Raw genomic sequence first — 19,409 nt, forward strand, 5'->3', positions numbered from 1 at the left:
TTGAAACCTCAATAGCTAGAAACAAAAAAAAGCAAACAAAAATATTATTGGCTGGAACCTGGTTTCCGTTTCTCAAGTGGTGGGATCATCAATATTTCTCTAGAAAAAACAGTTCCTTTCTTGTGAGAAGACTATCTAAATGGGTTTATTTATGCAAGTGTAAAGCAAAAAAAACCATTTTGCTTTATTTTATTTTATTTTTTAAAAGGTTTTATTTATGGGCGCCTGGGTGGCTCAGTTGGTTAAGCGACTGCCTTCGGCTCAGGTCATGATCCCGGAGTCCTGGGATCAAGTCCCACATTGGGCTCCCGGCTCAGCAGGGAGCCTTCTTCTCCCTCTGACCCTCTCCCCTCTCACGCTGTTTCTCTCTTTCTCTCTCAAATAAATAAATAAAATCTTTTTTTTTAAAGATTTTATTTATTTATTTGACAGAGAAAGAGCGAGAGCAGGAACACAAGCAGGGGGAGTGGGAGGGAGAAGCAGGCTTCCCGCGGAGCAGGGAGCCCGATGCGGGGCTCGATCCCAGGACCCTGGGACCATGACCTGAGCCGAAGGCAGACACTTAAAGACTGAGCCACCCAGGCGCCCCCATTTTGTTTTATTTTAAAGATTTTATTTATCTATCTATTTATTTATTTATCAGAGAGAGGGAGAGAGCACAAGCAGGGGGAGCGGCAGGCAGAGGGAGAAGCAGGCTATCCACTGAGCAGGGAGCCTGATGTGGGGCTCGATCCCAGGACCCTGGGATCATGACCTGAGCCAAAGGCAGATGCTTAACCGAATGAGCCACCGAGGTGCCCCGATGCTCTGAAACATGTTAATAATGATGTGTTTTGCGATGGGTTGTTCGTAGTTTCATTCATTATGCTGGGCATTCAGCAAACGCTTTCAAAAACCATGTCTTTTAGTTCTGCAAATTATTTAAAAGAGTGTTTTTGCTTGTTTGTTTGTTTTTTATTTGATGAATGCCTCCTCTCTGGGGAATCTGCTATTTTCGGAGACTTTTAATCAGTCCTCTTGATTTCAGTCCACATCTCACTCCCACCTTCCAAGATAGTTGTTGCTTTTGTTTCCTGTTTGCTATTGGGTGTACTTCTCTTCAACACAGTATTCAGCTTCCTCAGCTCTGCTCACTCCCGTACAGACTTTCCATCTTTGCCCAAAATGCTACATCTCGCTTCTGCTGTTGCCTCGCTTACCAGTGGCTAATCGTTCCCCAGAGTCTGTTCCCCCCTTCGTGCACAGTTATTGAACCCTAACTTTTTGCCTGGATGCGTGGTAGAGCAGAAAATGCCAGGGCCCCCTCCTGATGCCTTCATCCCTTTACCACTTTTGTGCACACCTTTTCTTGGGGTGCTTTCACTCTCAACAGGTGTTCCTCTCTGGCAGAGGAGTGCCTTCAGGCTCCCAGAGCCCACACTGCGTGTGTGCCCAGAAATGCTTAAACAACCTTGTTTAGTAGTATTTAAAATGATGCAGCTCCCCTGCCCACGTTGTAACAGCTCCAAGATGTGAATATACTGTGTCCGGCCAGACCTGTCTGCAGGATTGAGGCTTTGCTTATTGTTACACCCTTGCTTGGCTTCCTTTCCTTATGCCACTTTCTTACCCCACCGTGCCCCTTCCCTTACTTCCTGGAAATACTTTTTATTTTTTTAAGATTTTAGTTATTTGAGAGAAAGAGTGCACGAGTAGGGGTAGGGGCAGAGGGAGCGGGAGAAGCAGACTCTCTGCTGAGCGGAGAGCCCAATGTAGGTCTTGATGTGGGGTTCAATGGGGGGCTCAATCCCAGGACCCTGAGATCATGACCTGAAATGAAGTCAGACGCTTAACTGACTGAGCCACCCAGGTACCCCTGAAAACACATTTTAAAAAATCATTTTCACAGGAATCCTGATCTTGGGGTCTGCCTCTAGGATGCCCAAGCTAAGACTCATGATCACCCAGAATAAAAACCATTTTATAGGGCGCCTGGGTAGCTCAGTCATTAAGCATCTGCCTTCAGCTCAGGTCATGATCCCAGGGTCTTGGAATCGAGTCCTACATCGGGCTCCCTGCTCGGCGGGAAGCCTGCTTCTCCCTCTCCCACTCCCCCTGCTTGTGTTCCTGCTCTCGCTTTCTCTCTCTCTGTCAAATAAATAAAATCTTTTAAAAAAATAAAAATAAAAACCTTTTTTTTTTTTTTTAAAGATTTTTTATTTATTCATTTGAGACAGAGAGATACAGAGAGAGAGAGAGAGAGCATGAGCAGGGGGAGAGGCAGAGGGAGAGGGAGAAGCAGACTCCCCGCTGAGCAGGGAGCCCGATGTGGGGCTCGATCCCAGGACCCTGGGATCATGACCTGAGCCGAAGGCAGACGCTTAACCATCTGAGCCACCCAGGCGCCCCAAAATAAAAACCATTTTATAGCTGGGAGTGGCCATGTGATTCAGTTCTGGCCCATGTAAATATAAGTGGAAATGGCGTATGCAACTTCAAGGAGGTAACCTTAAAGAAAAGGCACATGGGGGCACCTGGCTGGCTCATTCAGTAGAGCATGTGACGCGGATTTCAGGGTCGTGAGTTCGAGCCCCACTTTAGGCTATAGATATTACTTAAAAAAAAAAAGGGCGGGCACATGGCCTTCTTCCATCCTCTTTTTGCTTTCTGACTGCTGGGATGCAGATGTAATCATGGGCTCCGCAGCAGCTTTCTTGAACCATGAATTAATGTTAGCAATGAAGCCATCCATGTATGTAAAGCAAGAATTTGCTTTACAGAAAGCAGATTCTTTTAAAGTTTTTTTTTTTTAATTTATTTATTTGAGAGAGACACGGAGATATTGATAGAGAGCACTTTCTGGGGAGGAGAGGGAGAATCAGGCTTCCCGCTGAGCAGGGAGCCTGACACGGGGCTCGATCCCAGGACCCTGAGATCATGACCTGAGCCAAAGGCAGACACTTAACCCACTGAGCCACCTAGGCGCCCCCAGAAAGCAGATTCTTAAAAAAAAAAAAAATCTTTGTGTGTTTCCCAATCAGCTCTGATTTCCTTAAGATGAGAGAGAAAAAACTTAGAGCTTATAAAGTCATATATTAAGTTTTTCTAGGACAACCAAATCTAAAGGCTGAAGTCTAAGTGAAGAGCTATGATATTGTTGCTCATGCTTCTATAATATGATGGTGTCCTGGACGAAAAGGGGCAGAGAGACAGAAGGAGTATAACTGGGAGGTATCTGGATATTAATCCCTACAGTTGATGATGTGGATTAACAACCAAAATATGCTAAGATTTCAAAACGGAACTATAATCGTCTGATAGTGATGAAAACAATTGCATAGATATAAGAGGAAGAAAAACAAAATGCACAATTGGGGAGTGGGAGCCTTGCCTGAAATCCTGATCTGAGGAATGTTAAGCAGTGTCTTTAATGCTAAAAATACAGCCAGTTTTTTGGGTTGCTTAAGGTGAGCACTGGCATGCTCTTTGTTAGATGTAGTTACTAACCTTTTAAAAGATTATTTTTTTCGGGGGCGCCTGGGTGGTTCAGTCAGTTAAGTGTCTGACTCTTGATTTTGGCTCAGGTCATGATCTCAGGGTCAGGGGGATTGAGCCCCAAGTTGGGCTCCATGCTCAGCTGGGTGTCTGCTTGAGATTCATTCTCTCCCTCTCCCTCTGCCTCTCCCTCTGCTCACACTCATGCAGGCAGGCACGCTCTCTCTCGCTCTCTCAAATAAATAAAGCCTTAAAAAAAATTTTTTTTTAAAGTCGTGGGAATATTCTAGAAAGAAGTGGGGAATATTTTAGAAAATGGAAGCAGATGTCTTGGTATAATAGCAAAAAAATACAATACAAACTTATCTGTATTTATAAAAGCTTACATAAATTGTCTACATCCTAATTCTGTATTTCTTCACTACCCGGTAGCCTCTTTCAGCCTTCTCTCTGTTCCCCTGACACAAGCAGCCACCCCTCATCTCAGAGCTGCTGTGCTTGCTGTTTCCTCAGGCAGGTATCATGCCCCTCACCTCTGCATGGCTGCCTCATGATTTTTGAGGTGTCTGTGTGAAGGTCACCCCTGCAGAGGCCTTTCTTGAATCCAGTACAAAACGGCTCTCCCTCTCAATCACACTCCATTACATCGCCCTGTTTGTCTTCATATCTCACAGAACAAGCACAGTTCTTCACGTGTTATGAAGTTATGTTCCTTAAAGGTCTCCTCTGCGTAACAGCCAACCAGAATGCAAGGAGCATGAGAGCACAGTATCTTATTCATGACTCTGTTTCCAAGGACCCAGAACCATTCCTGGCACATGGGGAGCGCTCAAATGTTTTGTTGAATGAGTGAATGAATGCCCCAGTTATTGTTTTTCCCTAGCAGCCCAAGACAGAGGGTGGCGGTGCGTTCCCAACACAGAAAGAACGGGAACAATGGTGGGGGAGAACAGGGCACAGTGAAGGGTGGTAGTCCAGTTGAAAGAGTCCTCCCAGCAGGGGATGGCCAACAAACTTCTGGGGCTGGGATACCAAAAGAGAGAAGGGAAGGGGTTGAGGATAATGTGAGGGAGTACCTGGGGGTGGGAAATACCCGCAGGGAGGCCTGCTAGGACCACAGTGTGTAAAGGGGAAATGTCAAGAGAACAGGTCAGCCTGACCCAAATTACTTAAAAAATGAATTTCTGAGCATTTGGTGACACAGATACAAAATGGTTAAAGGGTCCTCAAACATGCAAATCTTCAGGATAAAGACAACCCTCAAATTCCCTTTTATAAAAGATAAAATGTTTTATGTTTTAGCTAACATAAAATGGGCCTTCGAATCAACTTATATTTCACAGGGCCCACAAGTAGGTGTTGAGATCAGAGCCATTTGGTGGCATCCAAATTCAATGAAATGGTCCTTTTAAGCATTAAGCTATGAGGTTTTGCTAAAAAGATTCATGTAATCAATTTGAAAATTTTGTATTTCAATATTTGTGCCCAACCGTAATTAAGGATAAAATGGATATACAACTGTCATTATGATTTGAGGATTCTAGAATCCTCGATCAGTCCAAGTGGGTGGATTCCAATTACTACAGTTGGATTCTGGTGTCCAGAGTTGGGTGAGGAAAAAACAGCACTCATAAAAATTGTTACCAATGTGGGGTGCCTGGGTGGCTCAGTGGTTACACGTCTGCCTTCGGGTCAGGTCGTGATCCCAGGGTGCTGGGATCAAGCCCCGCATGGGGCTCCCTGCTCTGCGGGAAGCCTGCTTCTCCCTCTCCCACTCCCCCTGCTTGTGTTCCCTCTCTCGCTGTGTCTGTCAAATAAATCTTAAAAAAAAAAAAAGTGTTACCAACGTGCTTTGTTTGGCCCTCAGGCTTAAAAAAAAAATGGAGCAACTATTTAAAAATCAAATTTCAAGTAAAAATTTGGACTTAGTGTCTCTTAGAAAAAAGAGGAGAGGTTCCAGTAATAATGGGTCCTTGGGCAGCCGTGAGCTGGAATGGAGTTATCAATGCCCCCGCCCTTTTATTCATCACTCGCAGCCCATAAAGCAACGCCTCTCAAACTTCAATCTGCATGTGAATTCCCCGGGGGTCTTGTTAAAAATGCAGGTCCTGAGCCAGTAGGTGTGGCCTGAAGCTCTGCATTTCTGAAAAGCTCTCAGGTGGTGCAGAGGCTGCTGGTCTTCCCACCATCCTTCGCGTAGCAAGGCGAGCAATTAACCGTCAATACAAATAAAAACAGAAATAAAAAAGCAAACATTATTTTTATTTAATAATCTTTGATATTTAAAATACAACTCATGGAACATCCACATTAACAATAGAATCCTCAGTGTTCAACAGTGCTTTGGAAGCCCGGCTTTTCTATGGACCAGACAGGAAGGCCTGTGTGTGTAGTAACAACAACAGAGCTTGGAGGGGGGCACACACGGAGAGGGCTGCAGAGTTGGGTCCTGAGCAAATGGCACTGCCACAGGGCACTGGTGTCATGGCCAAAAGACAATGCTCTTTCAGGTGTTTTTTGTACTTGAATTTCAAATAGTTTATACAGAACAGTAATTTTTACAAAGTTATTTCTAGTAGTCCAGTGTTGTAGAAATTAATTTTTCACATTAAAATGTACATTTTTCTCTTTTAAAAAAAAATTTAAAAAGTTCCTGGAGACATTCGCCTTTGACCTATGCAAGAAACAGGTGAAGTGCTTCCTAAATGAATCAGGAATTTTCACATATATTTCACTATTGCTTCCCATTCCTTGTCTGTGAATCCATAGTTTTAATTAAAATATTTACTGATACACTATTGTTAATTCAACATGCCAATTACTGTAAATTTAGAAATTATGTTACTAGCATTAATTCTTAAAATGTCAGAACATTTTGGAAAAAAAAATAGCAAAGATTTTCTTCAAATAAAAAAAAAAATCAAAATTCAAGAATTAACCATGTCAATAATCTTTTCATTCATAAAAGTAAAATGGAACAAAATATTTTCCCTAATATAAGACTTTAAAAAATGCAAGCCAGTTCATCTTTTTAGCAAAAGAAGCTGATTCATAAAGGGACCAGGAATATAGGAAAATTTTTCTTTTGAAAATATGAAAAATTATTGACACTGCTGAAATGATTAGTTGATCCAATCTGTTTTTCTTAATTAAGATCACATATATAATATCTCCATACTTGTTAGGGCCCAGATACAACAAACTATTTACTTTTAGAGTAGTAGTCGTTGGGCTCTCCAGTTGCACATAAAGTTTTAAATAGGAAGTCATCAATATTATTGAGTTCTCTTGAGAATTTAAAAACATCGAGATTTATTTCAACTGGAGATATTTTAATTTCCATCACTATATTTTGCTTATGCACTGACTCAATCTTCTTTAAATTTGCATGGGACCAATAGGCCAATGTTAAGACATTTAATAAATCTTGGCACTAGCATGATACTATTTAAAAAGAGTATCAAACATGCAGACATTCAAAATGTGATTTAGGCTCTGACAGGAATAAAATTTACTTTATTCAACTTAATATGAAATGAAAAAAACACAGACTATCGGTAGTTTTGCCTATAATGACCTTCAACAAGTGTTGAACTTTTTTCCTTATTAACTTTGGCAAGAATAAAGTCTTAATTAAGGAAAATAAAGTTTTAAAGAAGCAAAAAAGCACCTCCTTAAATATTCTGAACTGTAAATTATTTGACCAAGATCTTAAAAGTTAATAGTTTACCTGCAGCAATCTTTTCAAACAATTTACATTACTGAGATATTTGTATGTGAATTACTATAAAAAATGTTTGATGGTTTTAGAGCAGAGGTTAACTACTGTTAATTTCTTTTAACTACTGTGAATTTTTAAAACATAAATAAGTACTTATTATATCCATGACATCTCAAAATATGAAAGTAGTGTTTCCAAAACTTGTTTAAACACTAGCATCACCACTGTACGTATTTTATCCTGGTAACACAATTTATACATTAGAAAAATGACACCAACAGTTTAAATATTAAACATTAAGGTGTTCCCAATTGGTAAAACAGAATGGAAATCTTTATATAGAGTTCTTAGCAGGACAGTTATTGTGAATTTCATTGTTTCTAACTTTCTTGCAGGTTGTTTACAGTGAATAACAGCTCCTGATGTGTGAACTATACCTTTGTATAACTAAGTTTTTTGATACTGTAGTTATGAGCATTGGCATCTCTTCATACTGGCCAATCAATTAAGGAATGGAATCTAAATTAAGTTTAAGCCAATCCAAACAAGTCGGCAGTTCTCTAGTCATTCTGGATCTGCCTGCCAAATGCAACATTCGTAAGAAATTAAATAAACACATTCAAATGTATCCAGTGTGTGCTCAGCTCTGCTGTAAAAAAAAAAAAAAAAATCCCTAAGTGAAGGTCAACATGCCACATTTCCTTAAGTGCTTTAATAAAGGCGTGTAATATAAGAACTTTATAAACTCTAAGGTTAAAACTTTCAAATGCATATTTCTTTTCTCATTTTTATATTAGGTAACTCATCCATTCAAGTGTATGAAAAGTTTAATGTAATTTTTCAATGGGACAAGGTAAAAACTAATATCCATGGAAAACAGGACAAGCATATTGGGGATAACTACAGAAATGTTCAATCTTAAAATATTTTGGTTTATAAATCTTGAGGGAGCAGTACTAAACTCCAACATCCCTTGCAATTCTAAAGTTTTAGAACTCTTCTGAAACATTTTCAATTCTCAAAAGAAAACTTTAGATTTTAATGTGGTCTACTTTTGCAAGGGAAACTTCAGAAAACGTTATTTGGCACAAAATAATGACTAAAAAAAAAATCTGTCTCTATCCAAAAAAAAAAAAAAGCTATTTCATAATCATAAAAGGCATTTTTTCATCTCTTTTCACCTTGGCAATAAATCCTAGGTCAAAAAAATTTCCCTGATAAAATGTGTCCAGCCATACACTGGTCATGGCAACACATCATACTTTAATTTTCTATGTTGTTGGCTGAAATTTCCTAACTTTTAGCTTATGAACAATTCAACATTCCAAACGGCTTCAAAGGGCGTGGAGAATGAGGGATGGGGAATCAGTGACAGAATCCGAAATGTCCATTTCAGAGAGACATAGTTAATTTTCACCAAAATCATACCACTGTATCGACCCAGCAAGGAACTCTCTGTGCATCCCAATTAAAGAATGTTTATCAAAACTAAAGGCTTTCTTATTTACAGACCCATTAAGTACTGTGTGACTTCTGTAATTCTTAAGCTACTTAAACATGATGTGAGTGTCAAAACACAGTATAAATGTAAATGTACTTTTGTTAGTAGATTATTTTCATGTTCCAGAGCATCATCTCTGGCAGGCGATACCTACTACAAGATATGCAGCAGAAGCAGACATCTACGTTCCGTGACTCCACCGTAACCAGAGAGCTCCGGTCACAAGAGAGAATAAAATGAAGCTGCCGCTAAATCGAAAGCCAAATTTTGTCTCTCATACATTCATGGTGGTATTGTTAAGTCTGACACAGAAGGAAACTTGCTTGCATACTGTGCTTCTCCTATTTTTCTCAACTGGAGAAAAGGAAGTATCAAGGTGCAGGAGAAAAGGTCTCAGTAGAGCTGTGATGGTCTAACATAATTAAGAAGACATTCATAAAACATCTGGAAAAGGATGTGCTCACACATTAAAAAAAATTCTCATTTATTCTCAAATATTTGTGCAGAGTTGATTTCAGAGTTTCGGAATGCATGTATCATGTATCATGAACTAATGATCCCATCTTAGAGGGCTTAAAAAGCAAAACCTCAAGAAAGATTACCATCTTTCAAAAGAGCTGTAGAAAAGTAAGGAAAACCAAGTATCAAAGAAATTGTGATCAGAGAAATAACATGAGAAAACATCCAAGGGCAAGCTACATAATTGGAGGGAAAGCAGCGAATCCTTCTGGAACCGTACTACTATCAACACAGAGAAGAGACACTGTCCTAAATGGTTAACTTGCTTAATGAGAAAGAAAAGCAACTATGAGATGATGGAAAGTGAGTCAAGCAACCCGGACAGAAAGGATGAGAAGAACACGTATGGAAAAAGTTCTGTGGCAAGAGCTAATTAGTTGGTCTGCAAAAAGATCTAAGAAAAATGCCCTAATTTTAGACATGTTAGATATTGCACACTCAAAAAGAAAAAGGAACATTTAGAAAACTATTTTAAATTTCTTTAATTGCTAAATGCCTCTTTGGCTAGTGTTTGGAGGATCACTATTTAGTCCTACAATTGACTCATTTTTCCACTTTCTCATCTTTTTGTTGCAAACCACCTAAAAGTCTTATCTCCTCTGTTGAACATTGTTTGACACATTACTAAAATGGACCCTCTATGCTGTAACCACACAGAATAATAATGTTGGAAAGTATGAATATCTAAATGATTTGTAAAAGGTATTATTTTTTCCCATCTGTTTTGAAATTATTTCTAACAGTTTCTAAAGACATGGTCACAGCTGCCTGAAGCATGTCTTCTTCACTCATAGCATCTCCTGTTGGGAAAGAAAACAAGCATCTCAGACATTTCTGGAAAATTCTCAAAGTCATCAAAAGGTAAGCTCTTAGAAAATGTATGTTTAACTACTATAGCTTCCTTTTTTGATTTTTAAAACTTACGTAAAGCAACATGCACTCTTTTACAGTTTTGTAAGTTTTGACAAATACACAGAGCTGTAGAACTACCATCACCACCCAGATACGGAAATGCTCCACCGCCCCTTTGTGGTCAATCCCCATAATACATTTATTCTGTATTTCAAAACCAAGTGCATTATGCCAAGTAAAAGATTTTACTTAGTTGTGCATACATATATGTATATATATATACATATATATATATATATATAATTTGTCAAATTTTGTTTTGAAATAATTTATTTACAGGAAGTTGCAAATATAGTTCAGAGGGACCCTGTGTACATTTCAGCTCAATTTCACAGAAGAGTTAAATCCTAGGTAACTATAGCTTAACCCAAAACTTGGATATTGACATTGGTACAAAGTTGTGTGTAGTTCTATGCTATTTCATCACACATTTAGATCCCTGTAACCACCAGCACCACAATCAGGACGGAGAACTGTTCAAGTATCACAAAGATCTCTTTCCTGCTGTCCCTTTTGACTCACACCCACTTCTCTGCCCCCACTTTTCCTAACTGCAGGCAGCCACTAATTTGTTTTCCATCTCTACAAATCTGTCATTTTTATTTTTTATTTTAATTTTTAAAAAAGATTTTATTTGAGAGAGAGAGAGAGCACAAGCAGGGGGAGAGGCAGAGGGAGAAGCAGGCTCCCTGCTGAGCAAGGAGCCCGATGCAGGACTTGATCCCAGGACCCAGGGATCATGACCTGAACCGAAGGCAGACGCTTAACCAGCTGAGCCACCCAGGTGGCCCCAAATTTGTCATTTTTAGAATGTTACACAAATATAATCACACTCCAAGAGATCTTTCCTGCACTCAGCAAAATGCCCTTGAGACTCATCCAAATTTTTGCATGTATCAAGAGCTGGTTTCTTTTTAGTCCTGAGTAGTATTCCACAGATGTACTACCATTTGTTTAACTGTTCGCCTTCCTATAGGACATTTTGGTTGTTTCCAGATTGAGAAATAAAGCTGCTATGAACATTTGTGTACAAGTTTTTGCATGGACAGGTAAGTTTTCATTTCTCTGGGATAAATGTCCAGGAGTCTAACTGCTGGGTTGTATGGTTAGTACAAGTTCAGTTTTTAAAGAAATTGACAAACTATTTTCCAGAATGGCTGTAACAGTTGAAATGAAACGTAGAAACCTCACCTCCTTTTACTCTCCCATTTATAATGTAATTGCCTTAAATATTTTCTACATATACACTAAGAACAAAATCAATATTCTAATTCTTCCCTCAATCATCAAATATAATTTACAAAACTCAAAAGGAGAGAAATATCTATGGTTTACCCATATTTTTACTCTTTCTACTATTCTTTTTTTTCTTTCTGATGTTCCTAGATTAATTCCTTTAGCCATTATTTTAGGATGGGTCTACCGGTGAGAAATTCTAATTTTTCTCTTCATTCCTGAAATTTTCACTGGGAATTCTGGGTTGTTTTTCTTTTCTCCCCCCCTTTTTTTTAAGATTTTATTTATTTGAGAGGGAGAGAGAGAGAGAGAGAGCACCATCAAGGGGGGAGGGGCAGAGGAAGAGAGAGAAGCAGACTCCCCACTAAGTAGGGATCCCGACTCGGGACTCAATCCCACGACTCTGGGATCATGACCTGCGCTGAAGGCAGATGCTTAACCAACTGAGCCACCCAGCTGCCCCTGGGTTGTTTTTTCTTTCCAGCACTTGAAAAATGAAGGGCATCTGGGTGGCTCAGTTGGTTAAGCATCTGACTCTTGATTTTGGCTCAGGTCATGATCTCAGGGTCACAAGACTGAGCCCTGTGTTGGGCTCTGTGCTCAGTGGGGAATCTGCTTGAAGATTCTCTCTCTCTCTCTCCCTCTGCCCCTCCGCCTGCTCGTGCATGCATGCACATGCTCTCTCTAAAATAAATAAATCTTCAAAAAAAATGTTGTGCCACTTCCTACTGATCTCCATAATTTCAAATGAGAAATGTGCTGTCATACAAATTGCTATAGGCAAGATGTTTTTAGCTGGTTTTAAGATTTTCCTCTTTTGTTCAGTTTTCAGAAGCTAGACTATGATGTCTTGGCATAAATTTCTTTGGGCTTAACTGTTAGAGGCTTACTCACCTTCTTAATTCTATAGTTTATTTAATTTTTTAGGCAGGGAGGGGCAGACAGAGAGGGAGAGAGAGAGACTCTTAAAGTAGGCTTCATGCGCAGTGTGGAACTCGACATGGGGCTCGATCTTACAACCCTGAGATCATGACCTGAGCCAAAATCAAGAGTCGGACGCTTAAACTACTGAGCCACCCAGGTGCCACAATTCTGTAGTTTTAGATCTTTTGCCAAAGCTGGGGATTTTCAGCCATTATGTCTTCAAATATTTTTTCAGCTGCACCCTCCTTCTCATCTCCTGGGAATCCCATGGCACATTAGATCTTCTACTATAGTCCCACAGGTATCGAGGCTTTGTTAATTTTTTCTAGTCTAATTCTCTCTGTTGCTCAGAATGGGTAATTTCTATTGTCTTCAAGTTCACAGAGTCTCTCCTCTGTCCTTCCATTCACCTATTGGATCCATCCACTGCATTTCCAAATTTCAGGTACTGTCATTTTTCAGTTCTAAAATTTCCATTTAGTTCACCTTTATACCTTCTATTTCTTTCTCGAAGCTGTCTATTTCTTCATTTGTTTTAAGCAGTTCATAATTGCTCAGTTTAGCATTTTTTTTTTTTTTTAAAGATTTTTTATTTATTTATTTGAGACAGAGAGAATGAGAGAGAGAGTGCACATGAGAGGGGGGAGGGTCAGAGGGAGAAGCAGGCTCCTTGCTGAGCAGGGAGCCCGATGCGGGACTCGATCCAGGGACTCCAGGATCATGACCTGAGCCGAAGGCAGTCGCTTAACCAACTGAGCCACCCAGGCGCCCCAGTTTAGCATTTTTATGATGGCTGCTTTAAAAATCCTTGTGAGATTAATTCTGATATCAGTGTCATTTTGGTGATGGTGTCTATGAACTGTCTTTTCTCAATTCTCCCTGGCTCTTGGTATGGTAACACTTCTGACCAAATCCTGAACATCTGCGGTGTTGCATGTTACAAGACTGTGAGTCTTACTTCAATCTTCTCTTTTAGCAGGCTGCTTCTGACACAGCACCATGGGGGAGACGGATGCTGCCCTGCTGCGGCCAGAGAGGGGGAGCGTGTGTGTGATCATTACTGCTGTGCACACGTGGGAGTTCTGGCTCCCCACTGTCCTCCACTGCTACCTCCCTGACCGGAAGGGGTAGGAATGCCTCCTTACTGCTTCTCACTGACCTTCTGGGTGTGGTCTTGTTACTGCCTCGAATCAGTAACTCCTCATTCTCCATTGGGCCTCTTTTGAAACCACCCAGGCGGGAAGCCAGAGGGATGCCTCCATATTGTATCGCTGGGTGGAAGTCTAGGCTCCCTATGACCACGGACACCATGGGAAAGGGCCCTTCCTTGTATCCTGGAGGGAACCGAAGTCCCAGCTCCCCACTTGGCTTTCTCTGACATCACCCTGGCCAGGGGAAGCAGGAGGTACACCTCGTTCCTGCCAGGGGGGGTACCAGTCTACGCTCCTACTTGGCCTGTGCCGATGGGGTGGCGTGACAGTTAAGGCCAGTTTATTTACCTAATTCTGTTTGGCTAGAATAGAGTATTTATTATCTAATTTTACTTGCTAGGTAGTACCTTTTGACTACATAGAACAGGCTTTACTTCGTCTCTGCTGTGGCTTCTTCAGCACCAAGTTCAGAATATGTGAGACAAAAAAAAAAAAAAATCCAGGCTACACACCACTATGTCATTCCTCTGGTCCTTGAGCCTCCTACACAACCTGTCTTCTTTCTACCTTTCAGATTTTTCTTACATTTGTTTGCGATAAATGTCCACGGTTGTTAGCCGTAAACAGTAGGAGGAATAGGAAAAAGCACCAGTTCATTCTTTTTATTGTTAAACAGTAGTCCATTGTTTGCAAGTACCCCAGTTTGTGCATCCATTCACCCCTGAAGGACAACAGTTAGGTAACTTCTAGTTTTTGACAATTACAAATGAAGCTGCTGTAAGCATTCACCTACAAGTTTTTCTGTGAACTTACGTTTTCTTTTATTCTTGGTTACATACCTAGGAGTGGGGCTACTGAATCACATGGTTAAGTGTACATTTAAGTTTATAAGAAAATACTAAACCGCTTTCCAAAGCTGCTGTTCCATTTTATATGTATGGGTGTCTAGTTGCTCTGATCCTAGACAGCATTTGGTGCTGTCAATTTTATTTTTTTATTAAGCCATTCTTATAATTGGGTGTGTAATGGTATCTCTTTGTATTTTTAATTTGCATTTCCCTAACGATTATCAATTACTGACCATATTTTCATGTGCTTATTTGTCAACCATATGTTTGGTGAAGTATCTATTCTAGCCCTTCACCCATCTGAATTTTCCCCTTTCCGTCTGAGAGTTCTTTACATGGTCTGCTTATAAGGCCTTTGGCCTTTGTCACATACAGTTGTTTTCTTACTCAATTTGTACTACCAATAATTGGCCAAAGTTTAAGACCTATTAAACCAAGGCCTGATAAATAATTCTAGATTGCCTATTATTTAGACTACACTTGGGTGTTTTAGTTTTCCAGGTGGTAAAATGTATTCAGCTTCCACCTACTAATATCCATTATCTCTGAGGAATTTTTGGAGAATGTATTAGTTACTGTAAAGTTGCAAGTGTTGTTTGTAATTTTAAAGCAACATATTCACTGAGTGCTCTAGTCTGCTGCTTCTTAATCTAAGGATATTTAGCAGATTACGAATTCATACAAGAGTTTCAGTATAATTAAAGAGGGGAGAAAAAAAGCCTGTAAAGCCAAAATCACAGGGAGCCTATGTCCGAGCATGGTCGGAGACGCATACCTGGATCACTGCCTGGTGCTCCTGAACTTGTGGTCGGCCTCTCACTTGGCTGTGAAAGCTGCCCTGGTGGATCCTGTTGCTGCTGCTGCCTGAAACAGTCAAAAGTGAATATGCATTAAAAAAACAAACCCTAAGAATAAATACGCCATGAGAGAAAGTATTCACATGGAAAATATAAGGTTCCACAAAACAAGAGTCATTGCCACGAGCTCTACAAAAGAATGCCAGAGTCATCAGTCTGATTTATGTTACTTAAAGGTATCACAGTGCCGATCCTAGGAAACCTAGGTATAAAATCTGAATTATCAGACAAATTAATAGGTACAGATTTTCACCACAACAGAACACATAAACACAAGCATTCGCTGGTAGCTATTCTTATGCAAATGTGTTGCTTTACAGATCCTTAATATTGTTGGAAGTCACTAAAAATAAGCACCTTTGAGAATATAAAGCCATCCCCATTACCATGCAAGTTAACATGCTCTTTCCATGGCCGGCTCCTCCTTGTCATTCAGCTCTGAGCTTCAGCAGGTCCTCGGAGAGACCTTTTCTGACCAGCCGCCTGCAGCAGCCTCCAGGCATCCTCACTATCTCATCGCTGCTCCCTTTCAATTTCCGGCATCAGCTTATCACCATCTGATATTCTGTGTCTCCCTCTTTTGAGCATCAGCTAACAAGAGCACAAACCTTATCTTGTTTCCCAAGTGCCTAAAACAGTGCCTGTCACATGGTAGACATTCACCAAATACTTGATGAATGAAAGAATTAACTTTTTAAGATGCATGATCAAGCTTCAGTACCATTTATTGCATTAAAATAAATTTTCCCTGTATTTTTTTCAGATGGAAAAACAATCTCAGAAAAATCCACATTTTAAAACTTTTAAACACGATGGTTATGATGTAAATATGTAGGACAGTGTCCTTGTATGTAAAAATATACACACTGAAGTACTGAGATGTAATGGGAGATCATGTCTGCAAGTTATTCTCAAATCCCTCAGAAATGTCAACAATTGGGGAATTTGGGCAAAGGGTATAAAGGAGTTCTGTGAACTATTTCTGCTTGTACGTAAATTTCAAATTATTTCACATCATACACACATATATGTTGAAAATTAAAACTTACAAACAGCTGATACTCTGAGAAGCCATAGCTTTTAAAAAAATGCTTGGAAGGATTTTTAAAGGAACCAGTATTTTAAATTTACCAGTAACACTATTAATAGAATAGCATACTTTTTTCCCCTTAGAATCTCAATCTTCTGTTTTAAATATGAGTACCAAAGAAAACCCAAGTATACTGACATCTGTCTCGGTTTATTCTCAGGCATGCGTGGCTAATGATGCACAAGAGGGCAGGATGCTCCCATCAGCATACCCTGAATCTGAGATGTGCATGAGACAGATAGGCTGTGAGGCAGGAGGAATCTTGGCCCATCAGATCTCTCTCCATGCCCTTTCCCCCTCCAATCAAGACAACATGTCAGAACACAAGAGCATGGTAGGTGAGGCAGTGACCTTAGAGGGATAATCTTTATTCTACTTTAAATTTATGAAAAGTGAGAAGTAAATGAATTGCCAAACTTGAAACAATTTTGACACCTTTCATATTTGATGACACAGTAAAATGCAACATGTTCCACCAGCAAGTCAGCACCATTCCCACTGTGGCTTTGAATGTGCCCTCGGAATCATAGAGGCCAGAAAGCTAAAAACAACATCTTAGGTCTCTCAACAGCTAGGATTCTGGTTACCAATTAAGCCCTCGCAGAAATGAGACACAGCCATCCCCCTGCTGCTTTGGCTGTTCTCTGCTGGCAAGTAAAGTCAAGGAGCTGCCTGTCCCAGGATTCTGCTTCATGGCAGCTGCAGTCGGGGCTAGACTTCGTGTTCCCATGTCTAGGCAACTGTGGTGGCAGCTTCCTGATCCTAGGATCACAGCTAGAGCAGTGTGTTCTTCAACTCCATATCCCGACTCCCCATCATGCCAACTGGGGCAGTGGATGCAGCTCTTGGAACAAGTCGGTCTGTGGAATTCCGGAAGCCTGGCCTACAGACTGCACCTCCAGCTCTTCCTGAGACTGTGTAAGCCCCAAGTTTCTGTACTACTTTCCTGTTTAAAATACCTCTACTAGCTTGTTTGTTTCTTTTTTTAAAAAAAGATTTTATTTATTTATTTGCTAGAGAATGTGTGTGTGCGTGCGCGCGCGCGCGCGAGAGAGAAAGAGAGCACAGCAGGGGGAGCGGCAGGCAGAGGGAGAAGGAGACTCCCCTCTGAGCAAGGAGCCTGATGTGGGGCTCGATCCCAGGACCCTGGGATCATGATCTGAGCCGAAGGCAGATGCTTAACTGACTGAGCCACCCAGGTGTCCCTACTAGCTTGTTTCTTAAACTGAATCCTGTTATGCCATGCCACTGAGGTGGTGGCTCAAGTGTTAGACAATCAAAAAATCACAGCAATCCATGACCATAAAGACAATGCCCAGTAATTCCCTCTTTGTTGGGAAACACCTTTTTAGTAACAGAAGAAAAGAATGCATCGTTTCAGAGCTACACCTGGAGAAGACATTAAAATACTAAGATATCTGTGGAATACTTTATGGTTTACACAATAGTTTTACACACATTGCCTAATTTGATGCTCAGTTTGTGACTTTTTAAGGTAGGTTTTATAGTGACATTGCTGATATAGTAAGAGTTTTACTTAGGGTTTTATAATAGGTTTTAATAGGTTTTTTTAATAGGTTTTAAAATGGATTTAGATATTACTACTGGAAAAATATATCTCGGCTGTGAACATATTACTTAACACTCATTCATTAACTTAACTATGACTTTGTTGTTGGTTTTTTTTAGGATTTATTTTAGAGAGAGGGAGAGAGTGCACGCATGCGCGAGTGGGGGCAGGGGCAAAGGGAGAGAGAGAGAGGGGAGAAAGAGAAAGGGAGAAGCGGACTCCCTGCTGAGCGGGGAGCCCAACGCAGGGCTGGATCTCACAACCCTGAGATCATGACCTGAGCTGAAGTCAAGAGTTGGACACTTAACCAACTGAGCCACCCAGGCGCCCCCATTAACTGTGACTTTGTAACAGGTAGGTGTTTAAACAGTATTTTTATGCTTGATGCATGAATACTGTGATTACTACATTAGGCATGAAGCTTCAAATACTGTATAGGAAAAAAAACTATGTGAATGAGTAACAAATAAACCATCTGAATGGAAAAAAACCCCTTATTTTGAATTCAAAATTTGTTTGACTAACAAGTTAGCACCAGGGTCAGTTTGGAGAAGGTCAGAAACAAAGAGTTAGCTCAATAACCTTAGGGCCAAGTTCCCAAAGACTGAAGCTAGAGAGACAAGGACCTTGTAGTTTTAGTAATCAGGAATTCTAGTGAAAGGCCTCATATTGGAAACTAATACTGTTTCTCAGCTCCTTTACTAATGAGTCCTACAAGATTCTGAATGCTAGACAATGCTGAAAAGAAACACCAAGAAGTTAGCTCTTAATGCTTCTCAGTAACATGTGACTCTGTAAAATATTCTCTAGTTCTCCTTAAGTTCCCAGCAGTATTTTCAAGGTCAGACCAGGAGGCAGAGGATGAAGCTGAAGCTAGAAACCATCACCGCACACCTTCCTCCCCAGTCAACTATCCTCCAACCGGGAAAGAGCTGCACTGATGCTCAAACATTTTAAATCCTTTCTACTATAAAGATTAAATTTATTAAAAAGTTCTATATTTTCAATCTGCCTTCCCCCCCCAAAAAAAACTAAAAACTTTTTTTAAATAAAAAAGGGATTTGTTTTTTAAAGTATAAAAAATTTTCTTTTTCTTAGATCTACTTGTGAATTTTGTAGTTTCGCTATAAAGTATGTCTGTTTGGACCAATTTGATCTGGCAAAAAATGGAATGTGAAATAAGCATGATAGAAGTATCATTTGGGAACGTTCTGGAAAGCAGTTTAGAAATCTGTACCAAGACCTTAAAAAATGTTTCTGTCCTTTAACCCAAAAATTTCAGAATAATTGGAAGAAATGATAAGAGGTTTGAGGCACAGGGTTAGTACAAAGATTGTTCATTGCACTATTAATTGTAATAGTAAAAATCAAAGGTTCACATATAAATTATGATACATACATTCATTTTATGAAATATCACATAGCCTATTACAAAGACTATTTACTATGATGGGAAAATGGATGTAACTAATATACAATATATGTGTGTCTGTATGACTAGAAGAGAATGTGTCAAAATACTAACGTTCATTATTAAAGGACAGGATTGTTTTCTTTTAATTTTGATATGTCTTAAATTTTCTAGAATATCGGTTTTTATCTAATT

At 40.0% G+C, this 19,409-nt stretch overlaps 1 protein-coding gene across 2 annotated transcripts in view; it reads right to left on the reverse strand.

Moving 5' to 3' along the window:
- Positions 1 to 5,715: 5,715 nt before the first annotated feature.
- Positions 5,716 to 19,409, reverse strand: part of ATXN3 (ataxin 3) — a 37,579-nt gene continuing 23,885 nt past the window's right edge. For both annotated transcript variants that reach the window (XM_078054117.1, XM_078054118.1), the window contains 2 exons: positions 15,062 to 15,150; positions 5,716 to 10,015 (listed from right to left, as the gene is read on the reverse strand). In XM_078054117.1, the coding sequence (XP_077910243.1) occupies positions 9,921 to 10,015; positions 15,062 to 15,150 (184 nt within the window). In that variant the 3' untranslated portion in view covers positions 5,716 to 9,920. The remainder of the gene's footprint in view (positions 10,016 to 15,061; positions 15,151 to 19,409) is intronic.

Source organism: Halichoerus grypus, chromosome 8 (genome assembly GCF_964656455.1).
Source record: "Halichoerus grypus chromosome 8, mHalGry1.hap1.1, whole genome shotgun sequence".
In the NCBI taxonomy this organism is placed as follows: domain Eukaryota; kingdom Metazoa; phylum Chordata; class Mammalia; order Carnivora; family Phocidae; genus Halichoerus; species Halichoerus grypus.